At 37.9% G+C, this 14,007-nt stretch overlaps 1 protein-coding gene across 1 annotated transcript; it reads right to left on the minus strand.

Moving 5' to 3' along the window:
* Nucleotides 1-1,147: 1,147 nt before the first annotated feature.
* On the minus strand, nt 1,148-10,497 carry LOC129268908 (gamma-butyrobetaine dioxygenase-like). Its single transcript, XM_054906374.2, has 7 exons — nt 9,212-10,497; nt 7,789-8,011; nt 6,655-6,805; nt 5,005-5,116; nt 4,297-4,499; nt 3,572-3,738; nt 1,148-2,366 (listed from the first exon to the last, which is right to left on the minus strand). The coding sequence occupies exons 1-7, from the start codon at nt 9,470-9,472 to the stop codon at nt 2,143-2,145; spliced, it is 1,341 nt and encodes a 446-aa protein (XP_054762349.2). The 5' UTR covers nt 9,473-10,497; the 3' UTR covers nt 1,148-2,142.
* Between the last annotated feature and the right edge of the window lie 3,510 nt (nt 10,498-14,007).

Below are 14,007 nucleotides of genomic sequence, written 5' to 3' on the forward strand. Positions count from 1 at the left end.
TGTTATTTGGTCAATAAATCGATTCAAAAGAAAGTACGAATTCTAAATGAAAATGAGCAGTAAGTACGCTTATGGCTGTCAATAGGAATGAAAATGCCGTTGTGAACGACTTGTCTTCAATGGGAGTAATGAGAAAATTTCTAGCATTAGTCTTTATAATATAGTGCAAGTATAATGCACCAGGTAAAAGTGCAATGCAGTACATTTTCAATCTAGACTGAATATTTGCCCTCCGATGTAGATTATTCAAAACCACAAAAAAACTGTTGATATTGGTTTGGTTTAATGACATTCAAAGAATATACGGGTACGGTGGCTCATCTGGGAACCAATGTAAAACAGAATCCATTCTTAAAAAATTGAAATTTTCTCATTTTCTCTAGATTGATATTGTCCTTCGATTGTGGAGTGACGTATTCAACAAGCATGATGGGTTTTAAAAATCAAAACCACAGTAATGACTTGTGTTGATAGAAAGCAAACAATAATGGTTTGAATGTAGAACATGATCAGTTTGAGTACATTCAAAATCTGGAATATAGTTGACTAAAATTGTTCTTCTAACGTTGAATATTGGGGGCATAGAGTGCGGATTATTGAAAACTGCAGTACGATAAATATGGAAAGCGACATATTCAATTCTTTGCAGATGCAGTTATGATAGTTTATCTACAGTGTCTCCCACAAATAGAACATCCGTCATTATTACAATCATTGAATGTGTGTCAATCATATTATTTTTTTTACAATAAACATGATAAAGGGGAATCCAACCTTGGACATAGAATGTTGTGTGAGAGGAGAGATATGAGTAAACGAAATTGTTCTTCATCATCATTAGCAGCAGCAGCAGCAAAATAAGAATGAGACGAAGAAAGAGAAAGAAAAAAAAAAAAAAAAAAAAGACAGAAATAAAGAAAGAAAAAGAAAGAAGGAACGAACGAAAGAAAGATAGATAGAATAAGAAGAAAAGGAAGAAGACGGATGAGAAGGAGGAGGGGGGAATAAATGCTTTACACTGAGGGGCCCAAAACACACATGTGCATCATTTAAACCTAGAATGAATTGATGGAAACGACCTAATTGGTTTTAGAAAGAAATAATCAGCCTTTAGTCAAGAAAGATAATGCACACATGTTTCTTGAACTCTTTTCAACAAAAACCTACATTTATTCATCTCCATGCATAAACATGACAAAGTACACTAATTACAATTTCAAAGATTTATCAATATTGAGCTGTACTCAAATAATGAGGATCGTGCCCCACTCTCTCAAAAATTTGATAAATGGCCCCCCCCAAAAAAAAAAATAAAATAAAATAAAATAAAGTGTAGAAAGAGAGCATAAAGACAGATGCAATGTTTCTGGGCAAGTTCCTTAAACTGCGGGTGAACAGGGCATTAAGATCAGGCACCAGTCCCCGTAGATAGATATTTTTTAAGTGCTGTTTGATGTAATTTCCATTATTGGTATTATTAGGTATTCATTGTAAAGCGCTTTGATCATATTTTTGGTAAAGCGCTATATAAGTACCTGTTATGTTATCTAATGTTGTAGCATCGAAAATAAAAATACCAATAATACATCAAGCATTATCCGAGTTAGTAAATGTACTTCTAAAGGAACAAAGGTTAGCATTAACATTAAGATATCTATTCATATTGATGAGGGCCGTTTTCTGTTCTCCATGACCCCAACATGGGTCCATATAAGGTAATTACTACAGTCGACCTAATGAAGCTTGCATTTCGCGCTCAATTATCATGATTATTCAGTAAATCCGAGATTCTCTCGTCATCCTTGCCCAATACACTTTTTATTTCCCTAAACTCGTTCTACCACTCAATGTGTTGATGCATGTCGGTTTCAGCGAGCTTGCCAGAGCTACTAACTAGTTTAATGACTGTTGGTTGACTTAAAGACATCGTCTATAATTTTCATAAACTTTTTTTGTATTGTTCATTGGGCGGTATCTGCTCTCATAGTGTGATAAAATCGGTATATATTTCGATATGTATATTGAGTGGTGATGAATAAACAAATTCATATCACATTATAAGTAGAGATGCGATTATGCCGTGTACAGTTCAATAAATATTTTGAAACCACATTTCATATTTTGTTTATATAAAATAATCGGTTATCTTGGAAGGCCATTGTTCTGTTCGCCATTCGGCTTACGAATTGATTGTATACTTTTCTCTTTCTTTTTATTATCCAAATTCATTTTCACTTTTCGCATCCGGGTATCGAAGCTGTCCCAGTTGAAGTAACCTGTCTCCAGATGAACTGTAGAGGGCTTCGTGTTATGGTATTCCTCTCTGCCATGAAGCACCCTATGGTTGTGTATTAGGAACATGTCACCTATAGGGGAAAATGGAAGAGAAATTATCAGAATCATGTATGCATCCTTCCTTACTTTAAAATCATCATAACAACCAAAGAATTTAAGAATCATCCCATTCACCCGTAGCCCCAGAAAACGAAATACACAAACAATATATTATCAAACGGATCAATTACAAGGTCCAAGACTGAAACGACATTATTACTGGATGAATTTAAACCAAGAGTTAACCATTTTGAGTAACTTTGAAGATGGAAGGAGCATTGTCAGAATACATTGTTGGCTTTTGAATGAAACCGTGAAGCAATACTCTAGAACTACAAAGTTTGAATATAATTCTGCACCAATATTATTTGTTTTAATCGTTGTTGAAAAAAACATTTACGTGAAATCAATTTTTGGTGAATATAAATGCCCATGTTATGGGCGAAAGATAAAGATATTTCCTTTGTCGGCTGTAGATGAGTTTTGAACAATGACATGCCGCCATGCCTCAGCTGGATCAATGTACTGTATCTAAGCAATAGCTTGGATCCAGCATTTTTCGGCATCACCAATTTTTCCAAAGGGCAGATAGTTCTGGGGAACCTTGATTTAAGCTACGCCTACCACTGTTCTCTTTTTTCATTTCTTTCACAACATATTAAGATACAAGAGTTGCCAAAGCTGTTGTACATGTATGATTCCTCACATTTGTATAATTTCTCCCATTCATGTATTCTAAGCAATAGCATTGATTCAGCAGAGGCATGGCGTCTTTTCATTTTTTAAAACTCACCTACACCCGACAAAGGAAATTCAATTGGTGGTGGTGTCGAAAATCTGTTTATCTGACGGTCGCCAGAGCCACTAACTCGTCTCTGTGGCCTAGTGGTTAAGGCACCGGCGTTCAAAGCCGGGGGCCCGGGTTCGATTCCCGGCAGAGACATGTTTTCGGCATCACCAATTTTTTTCCAAAGGCTTGATAGCTCTGGGTAACCTTGATTTAAGTTGCGCCTACCATTGTTCTCTCCATTCATTATATAATATACTGTATATATTTACGCACGATAATTTCCGAGAAAAACATTTAAAAAACCCCAAAAAATAGCACAAAGTAGCAACTGACCATATTCTCTGTGTTCTTGGGATGATAGAATCTTTGTCTATGATCGAGAAAGGTATATTCGTGTTTTCATAATGGATGTTTATCATGACTAAAGGTTACATATTGGTGAATTACCTGGCTTGAGATTGTGAGTGTATACATGATCCTTGCGGTATAAAGTATCATACAGCGCCCTCAACGCCCGGTACGCATCCCCTACTTGTTCGACCGGAAGTCTCATGACAGACGTCCTCCAGAAATCACAGAGTGTCAGCTTTGTAACCTCACCTTCATCGTTGAGTCTAAAGATATTGGGAAAAGGGGGTGATTTAGGTTGTGAATTTTATGGACTAATTTGCTCCCAGTAGATGCATGTATTTTCAATAGCTAATACTAGGCCTATATCTGTTAGGTTTATCTGAACGAGGATCGATGCCCAAGAAAGAAAAAAAGAAGGAGGTGGGAGTGTCATTATGCATTGCGCGAGAATCAGTAGATAAGTAGATAAATAAAAGTTAGATGTTGTTTGAAGGTTTGCATGGTGGCATGTACAATCGGTGATGTGGTTTTACGGTACACCATGTGGAGTGTTATAGAAACAGTGGAAAGAAGAAGAAAAGGAATTGGATAGGCGAGAAAGTGGAGATTTGAGAGTAGAGTATTCAAATAAAAGTTAGAGAATTAGATAGATAGATTGATAGATTAATAGAATGAAAAATATCCAAAACTGGATTCAGATGGATAGACAAAGTATTTACTAGTATTCTAAAGAAAAGTATCATGAGTTTGTAACAAATAACGGAATGGAAGGCCGCTGAAGACTAACCACACACAGGATTTGTAAAAGGTGGGTCACTTACTTGATAGGTGCACTGACGCTGTGGTGGTAATGCTTGTCACTGACAACCCAGCCTTTAACACGTCCCTCCCAGCAGGGTTTAGTGAGAAGGTGAAACGCCTTGGGATCTGATTTCCTGATATCTTCAGCCGCCTTGTAACCATCTACAAAGAAATAGCCACCACCCTCTCCATCGATCTGAGTAACACATTGCACAGCTACAACCTGTATAGAGGTAGAAAAGAAAATAGAAATGGTAACTGATAAAGCGCATACCGTGGCAAGTCGTATAGTAAAAACACCCTTCGCGAAACAATTTCCCCGCGCAGAAACACCATTACACAATTGGGCGTCTTTTGCGCACGTGTGGTGTTGCGTTCGTTCTAGCACCGACGAAATAAAAACGATTTTTCGATATCGAGAAATGAATCCCTACTATATCAAAAAAATCTTATCCTAGATTTAAAAGCGATTTGGAAAAAAAATGTTTTATGATGATACAAAATGGGAATCCTTGATATCTAAAATTGAATGAATGATGCCCATAAAGACTTGCCATATAAACGTTGGCATACGATTTTCCAGATTTAATAATCCAATTATACGTCACCACGAATTGATTTGTGTGAAATATGGCTCGTTTTAAAAGGAAATTAATCCGGATATCTCTTGCGAACCAGTAGAGCATAATCCCCTTTTTTAATAAGCGTCACCTATATATATTACTTACCCCTTGTGGATCATCAATAAAGGAAAAATCTGAGTGCAGCGGTCGGAATTCCAATCCATATGAAGGATGGCCGAAAGCCCATTCGCTCTTACCGTAGATTTGTGATGTCGTCCTAGTCAAAGTGGTGGAAGAAATAGAATCGAAATAAAGAGGGATCGTATAAGTCAGGACCCTTTTTCTCTTTACAATAGACTTGATGCATAACATTTTTCGATACTTGTGTAATAAGCGAGATATGACAGAATCATGGTCAAACATATAAATAAAAAAAAATCATAACAAAATGGTTAATTTACAACGTTAACTCGGGTCGAAATAACTAAATAGGATGTCCGGGTCGTCTCGCTGGAAAAAAAGTATGTAGGCCTACCTATGTAGAAATGAATTAATGGAAACTCACGGTATATGACAAAAACTTACACTGCTTTAACTCTGTATGAATGTGATGAGTTATCTTTTTAGCCAGTTTAGTTTGCATAACCATGTCAAATTGTGAAATGCCTGCAATTAAAAACCTTAATACTGGGAAAATTAAAATTATGAGGTTGCACAACATGGGCGTGGGGGAATATTTCTAAATAATCGCGGTGATATCCCCTTACTATTCCTTTTTTCTCAGTTTTGGAAACGCATTGTAGTGATGGGGTGGGAGGGAACAAAGCCGCCCATACATTTTAATTTCTATTCTTTTTCTCCGTTGGTGTTGATGACGGGGGGGGGGGGGGTGGCGGCGCGCGCAAGCCGTTTAAATACACGCCAATGCATCTTGTACGCAACAGTAACAAGCACATCCTCGCCTTTACGCAAATAAGGAACCTAATGATGTCAGACACCGAATCACTATTTATATTTTTATTTTATTATAATAATAATATAGGGTATTTATATTGCGCACATATCCACCTTGTTAGGTGCTCAAGGCGCTCCTATATTACCCGGCTAAGCTAGGCGTTCATTTATTATTCATTTATTGTCTTTTATTGCAGTATGTAACATCAAACATTTCAATTTTACAAGCTTTGATGATAAACAAGCTCTCCATCGATACACAATAGACTGAATGATAATGACTCAACACGTTCTGTTACTGCTCAAACCAATGTCCTTGAAGGGAAAAATATAGACATGGCTATTACATTAAACAACTGATCACTTTAAAAACATATTGAAAAGATATAGTGAGCGTGTTTTAATATCCTCTTTCTTATTTGCATACCAACAAGGATGTCCAAAATTGCTCTTTTTGAATACACAAATGAATGAATAAGTGAAATATTGTAAGTGTTTCCTTTCTTTAAATCTCATATGTTAGAATATATATATTTGTTTTAATTTTCATTTGTTTTTCTGTATAGCTTATTTTTATTGGATCATGGGAGTAATCCCTATGACTACAATTACCTCTGTACAACACCGTCAAGAGTAGAACGGGATGGGTGGAAGTGGTGGTGGGTAAAAAGGACCCATGCCCCTTCCGTAAGTTGTACCAAACATTTAACCTTAGATGAAAAGTGTCTTCTCTCTTTGTAACCACGCTCCATACTGGAAGGAATGTGGGAGATCCTGGCAACTTATGAACATTTTCCCTTTTTTTATTTTTCTTGTTAAAACAAATACATTTTTTTTCAAAGAGCGTATGTGTATCCTTACTTGGTGTATGACGTCCCACAGATGTAGCCAATTCGTTCGCTCAGATCCATCACGTGACCTTTATCAGTGGGTGTGTCTTGTATGAAAACCAGACCTACACTCTTCAGATGCATTTGCATGTCGTACAATACCTGATCTGAGTTAATAATATCTGATTGATTTAATATGGGAGGGGGGAGAACAAAAGGTATATTTAGTTGTAAGCGACCATTATCATTTACACAAAAAAATCACATAATATGGTCTAACACATACACATTATAAACGAGTATTGTTGAGCAACGAATATAGTATAATTGTTCATTTATCCATCCATTCATTCGGCCAGAAATCATTCATTCAATACTCAAGACATTTGTACGAAATTTTAAATTGTTGATTTAAGTTTAAAAGACGGCATTATCATGCAAAAAGTTAAACTATTAAATTTGAAACATGTAATGTTAAAACTATAACATAGATGTAGAAGACGTTATCAAGGATCTCACATCAGGACTTGTTCAATCCTGTTAATACACACTGTAAAAACTGTGGTGTTAAAACTGACACCAGTTGGTGTTAATAGAGGACCACACCCTGAGGTGTTAAAATAACACCCTAAAGATTGAACATAACACCAAAGAGTGTAAATGTAACAACCATAGGTGTTGTAATAACACCTATAGGTGTAAAACTAACACCACCAATTTAACACCTGTGTAAAATAACTGGTGTGGTCCTCTATGTACACCGGTTAACACCACAGTTTTTGCTGTGCAGGAAATTCTACCTTTATCGACCTGCCATACGTCGAATATTCGCCTCAGTCGAAGAAATTTTTGGACCAAATTATTTTTGTTAAACTCAAGACATAACTCTTCTATTAAGTCGAATTTCTCCTAATCCCAATAGATTTACGTAGTTCCAAACGATCCCTCTTAGGCATGCTGTTAAACGCACAGAAGTGATGTCATGACAAATTTCCGTTGCTATTCATTAACATTTTTATTATATTTAATTTAATTATATTTTATTTTAGTTTCAATGTTCACATTCAAAGGTGTAATTTCTTCACCACAATATATACGATCGTCTATTAACACCGAATTATGTCATTTTACGATATTCAACAGATTTTACATTACATCCAATTACCTTCGAATTTAAAGGGGCGCATGAGGTTTGTCTTCAATGTACTTGCATCCCAGTACTCAGATTCGATACCCCTAATAGGATCCGCATCCGTTTGATCGAAGCGGTTACATAACAGCCAGTTGGAAGGATATGAGCTCTGGTGGTCATCAGACCACGTGATGTCAATTGTCTGGTCGTCATCGTTCACAGTGGCCTTCTTGACGCCGATGTCGAGATCTTGCTCCTAGAATAGGATTTGCCAAACAGATGATTTGATTCAATTAGACATTTTTACCAACATATTAAGTTTTGCTGCAAATTAAGCCTCTGCCATTTAGTAATTGTGTTGCTAAAAAATCCCAAGCTTACTGAAATATTTATCGACGTAGCAACAACCTTTTTTTGCAATCTGGATTACAATAATCGTAGTTCTATTCATTACTAAGATCATCGCAGCGTATTGGGTGCAAAAATGAGACGCACAATAAAACAATTATTTTTGTAAGATACTTTAAAAATCTGTATATCTGTTGTTCATGATATTTCGTTTTTCTTTTCCAAAGATGTAATATTTCCGAAGGGAACAAACATGCATAAATTTGAATCAATAGTAAAGAGGCCTATTATAGCTAGAGATCTCTAGATTCCCACTAACTCCCATACTTTTCACAAAATAAGTATCAATCATTACCATGATTACGTATAAAAATTTCATGCATATGGGCTTACCCCTTTTTTACCATCTCACTCGATTAAGCTTTAAATGGTATCTACTGACTGAGCAAATAGTTTGGCAATCTGAAATTAATTCGAAAGGTTCGGCATATAATCAATAATTTAATAGCTTTATGAGAAGAGTGTTTAAGCAAAATGATATGGTGGCAAACACTTAAAAGTCCCGTTTTTACAGCTATCTTACTAAACTCATATATCCATGCAGGTGTGGATCCAACATATCCTTTTCGGAGGGTATAATAGTCCCTTTTCCCTCCATATTAAGTCAACCGTGCAATAACGAAAAATGCATACGTTCACACTATTTCCAGTTTGCATTAACCAGTTATCTTGTGATAACATAATTATCTTACCATATACCAAACTGTACAAATGGAAACGAAAAATATCTAAGGGAATTATGCACCTCAAATCCGAATAAAATATGGTGTAGGTATTTGATAGAGAGAGGCAAAATATTTGACCAAGGGTGAACTCGATTCATGGAAATATACAATGCATCTGTACTGATCATATTTTTTTCTGGGTTAATGCAAAAAGTAATCCCGCATTACTCTAAACAATGCGACCCTACAAAGTTAACTAAATTTCGGGGTAAAGCAAAAATACATTTTTATCTCGTATAAGGGTAAGTGCACCACTACATCTCTGATTGGTCGAATCGTATTTTTATGTGAAATTATTTAGTAAAAAAGACAATCGAACCTACCATAAAATCTGTAAGTCGAGTTTGGTGAAATGCGTGAAAGCAGAGTTTACAACGACAATGGTCTCGGAGCCAAATGCAGGGGTATATCTGGCTTTCTCCTGAAGCCCATTCTACTTCAACAACTTTGTCAGCCCCTTTGCATGTCGCTGTAACACCTCTGATGGGATTCGAACTCCGGACCTCCTCAATACTCTGCCAGTTCTTATGCAAGACAGCCTCATCTTCGAATGACATCGGGTCAAATTTTACTGGATTCTCCATCTTCTTGGCCTAGGTTTATTGCAGATCCTGGAACTACACTATAAAGACGTGAAGTGGAAACAAACGAGATAGGCAAGAATTGTCCCTTTTTTGTTTCAGCCTCCGACGCAAGGCCTACACTGAGCTGTCAGGTTATGTGACATATGTATCTTACAGTGCTGACTTTATAAGCTTGGTGTGTTTGCAAAGCTAAAGGACACTGAAGAAATACGTAGCTCGGACAGTACACAACGATGATTACAATCAACACCGAATCGGACACCTATGTAAACTTTGCAGAACAGAGACCAGCCGAAGCTGGTCTGCAAAACGTGTCTGCGAACGTGTTGTCATTAAATCTCATTCCGTTATAAAATTGAATATAGTGCAGTGTCCCACAGTAGACGGCCTACATTGCAATAAAAAAAAAAAAGATTGTTATGCAATGATCAAGACATGTGTGTTGTACATCTTTTGTTCTCTCGTGTCGAAGATATTTCGCTTATTCCTGCTATTACTTTTTGCTAGGCCTATTGTTCAGAGACCAGGAAGCCGTTTCAGGCTATATGCCGACAAAATGTCTGGCATTTTGGGAAAGCTTTGGGGAAGCAATGAAAATGCACCTAAACCTAGTTTTCGTCACGGACTCTGATCAATTTTATGGCTGATATCGCTTATATATCCTTATACCTTGAATAAAATATTCAGCATATTTGAATAATTAAAATCACTATATCCAGGTTTGGCGGTAAACTAAGTAAACACAGTCAACATTCCAATGAAATATGACAGAAACTCTGTATGCTGTATAGCATGCAAAACCTTGATTTTACCGAGGTATCTATCTATTCTCATTTATGTTCAGTGGGCGGGTCGGGGGTCAACACTGAAAATCATTAACTGTACAGATGACAAGTGCCGTCAGGAAATGTCCAGATGGTGTTTAAAGGCGACCGCACACCTTACGATTGGTCTGCGACCCGATTTCAGAATTAACTGTAGTAGAATTTGATGCTAATATTGAGACTTGGAATATCTTACTGTGTAATGTTTTAAATCATCGTACGAATACCTATTTTCAAATATGTGACTATGCTATCATCCTTCTTAGAATAAAAGCAAATTTAATATCTAGTCGTAATGACGTCATATAGCAGTCGTACGATTGGGTCTTTCAAATGGTTGTATTAGTATTATTTCAATTAATTTTAACCTTAAATAAAATGATATGTTCCATTCACATTTTCAGAAAATGAGCAAAACGCGATTTGTTACCAAATCGGATCGCGAACAGTTGTAAGGTGTGTGGTGGCCTTCATTAAGGGTGCTGTTGGGTACGCATGTCAGGATAAAGTAGATGTTTGAGACTTAGGATATGGGTGATGTAATGAAGGTGTGTGTGTGTGTGTGTGTGTGTGTGTGCGTATTAGATGTAAGGATCAATGGCTGTCGTATTAATGTTAGCGGGGTGGGTGTGTCTCGTTGTGCACTTGGCTGAAAATGTCCCATAGGTGGCAGTGGTGGCCAGGAGGAATTCAGTAGACGGGGTGTATGGTACATATGTAATAATGAGGGTTGGGTGTGTACGTGGTTTGAGCATGTAGGTCTATATAGTTGAGGATGTGGGGGTGTGCAGTTTCAGCACATAGGTGTACATATTTTTTATGGTGTGGGTGTGTGCAGTTTGACCATGTACATAGATTTAAGGGTGTGGACGTGTGAAGTTTGAACATGTACATACATTTGAGGGTGTGGGTGCGTGCGGTTTGAGCATGGATATAGATTTGAGGGTGTGGATGTGTGCAGTTTGAGCATGTACATACATTTGAGGGTGTGGGTGTGTGCGGTTTGAGCATTGACAGAATTTTGAGGGTGTGGGTGTACGATTTGAGCATGTACAGAGATTTGCGGGTGTGTGGTTTGAGCATGTACAGAATTTTGAGGGTGTGTGCAGTTTGAGCATGTACAGAGATTTGAGGGTGTGGGTGTGTGCGATTTGAGCATTAATATATATTTGAGGGTGAGGGTGTGTGCGGTTTGAGCATGTACAGGGATTTGAGGGTGTGGTCGTACGATTTGAGCGTGGATATAGATTTAAGGGTGTGGATGTGTGCAGTTTGAGCATGTACATACATTTAAGGGTGTGGGTGTGTGCGGTTTGAGCATGTACAGAATTTTGAGGGTGTGTGGTTGGAGCATGTACAGAGGCTTGACGGTGTGTGCGGTTTGAGCATGTACAGAGATTTGAGGGTGTGGGTGTGCGCGATTTGAGCATGTATATAGATTTGAGGGTGTGGGTGTGTGCGGTTTGAGCATGAAAAGAGATTTGAGGGTGTGGATGTGTGCGGTTTGAGCATCTACAGAGATTTGAGGGTGTGGGTGTGCGCGGTTTGAGCAATATATATTTCTAAGTGTGTTTTAAGTGTGTGGGTGTGTGCCATTTGAGCATGTACAGAGGTTTGAGGGTGTGTGACATGTACAGAGGTTTGAGGGTGTGGGTGTGCGCGATTTGAGCATTCAAAACACAAAAAGTACAGAGTTTTGAGGGTGTGGGTGTACGATTTGAGCAAGTACATCGATTTAAGTGTGTGGGTGTGCGATTTGAGCGTGTGGGTGTGTGCCTTGAGCATGTACAGATATTTGAGGGTGTGCAGTTTGAGCATGTACAAAGATTTGAGGGTGTTTATGGTGAGGAGATGCATATATATTTACGTCAATAAGAGATGTGGGTGTGTTATTTGATGATATATGAGAGGATGTGTGGTTGACGTTCACATTTATGAGAGTTTGAGTGTGTTGTGTGAATTACGTGAGGATTGACGGCTTTTGGTGTGAAAATGTATAGAGATTTGAGGGTGTGGTGTGAGGATGTATAGAGATATGAGGGTGTGGGTGTGTGGTGTGAGGATGTAGAGGGTTATAAGAGTGCGGGTGTGTGGTATAGGGATGTAGAGGGATTTGAGGGTGCGGGTGTGTGGTATGGGGATGTATAGAGCTATGAGGGTCTGGGTGTGTAGATGTATAGAGCTATATGAGAGTGTGGGTGTGGGATGTATAGAGCTATGAGGGTCTGGGTGTGTGGATGTATAGAGCTATGAGAGGGTGGGTGTGTGGATGTATAGAGCTATGAGGGTCTGGGTGTGTGGATGTATAGAGCTATATGAGAGTGTGGGTTTGTGGATGTATAGAGCTATGAGGGTCTGGGTGTGTCGTGTGTGGATTTATAGACCTATGAGGGTCTGGGTGTGTGGATGTATAGAGCTATATGAGAGTGTGGGTGTGTGGTGTGGGATGTACAGAGTTATGAGGGAGTGGGTGTGTGGATGTATAGAGATATGAAGGTGTGATGTGCATGGTGTGTGGATGTATGCATATATATGGGTGTGAGTGTGGTGTGTAAGGATGTACAATATGTTGTGAGTGGGTGTGGGCTTAGTGGTAGAGCGACCACCTCATGAATGGGAGGTCGTGGGTTCGATCCCCGGCCGAGTTAGTCTCCAAAGAATTTTAAACTAAATCTTACTTTTGCCATCTTGGCAGGTGCTCACCATAATAAAGAAGGGCCTGTTCGGACACAGTTTATACAGGGTAATAAGGGCCCAATCCACTTTTTATCGAAACCATTTGAATATATATTTTGGACCTGGACTGAGCAAATAAGCCCAATTTAAAACTGTATTTGTTTATTAAAGTCAAAATATTTGCTTTCCTTGAGTGTTGTACTGGGTGTAAGGGGCGTATCCTAAAAGGGGAAACCGAACTGTCATTTTTTTCCTGAAAAAAAAAGAAGAAGATAAATTCTGTGAAAATAAAATCATATATCTTATAAAGTACACCATTTTAATAATGATTATGTAGTTAAGGCCACATACGAATGACCCGGATTGTTTTTAGAATGTAAAGTTTCAAAGTTTCCCTTTGTGTACTAGTGCATGCCAACATTACGTAGTCTCTAAACCGCCCCCTGTTTACTGAACCAAAGTTATTTGAACGCGATATCATAACTTGCTTTGAAACTCTTGATAAAAAGCAGGTGGGTTAATTTGCATTGATTACGAGCTTATGCAAACGATTTTGCCTTTTCAATGTGCAATGAAAGTTAGCTACCTGGTAAATTGCGCTTTGGTGCTTGAAGCAAATATGGTGTTCAATGGAAACGGTCCAAAAAACTTAAAGGAGGGGGGGGGGTCACCCTGACAAAAAGTTTCTTGCAAAAGTAGCAGAAAACCAATTGGGGGACATTGGATGGCCTTGAGTAGGATGCGTACTTGTACGAGCTGAAGAACAATATTGAAGACGAATCCAATATTGTTCTTCGGCGAGTATTTCCTTTAAAAAATAAGTCATCACGAACTATTAAAAAAATTGAATTTATTCATTTTATATTACATAACTTATGAGGCAGCTGCTCGTTTATGATGTCACAAATCAAAAACTTGAAATTCTAATACCTTTCTTAATATTTTCTGTATTTTCCTTAAACCTTCAATATTTCTTTATCCTTTTTCTGCTATATTTGCCACAAACTTTTCTTCAGGTCCGACTTCCCGTTTAAT

The sequence above is a fragment of the Lytechinus pictus genome, chromosome 9, assembly GCF_037042905.1.
Source record: "Lytechinus pictus isolate F3 Inbred chromosome 9, Lp3.0, whole genome shotgun sequence".
In the NCBI taxonomy this organism is placed as follows: domain Eukaryota; kingdom Metazoa; phylum Echinodermata; class Echinoidea; order Temnopleuroida; family Toxopneustidae; genus Lytechinus; species Lytechinus pictus.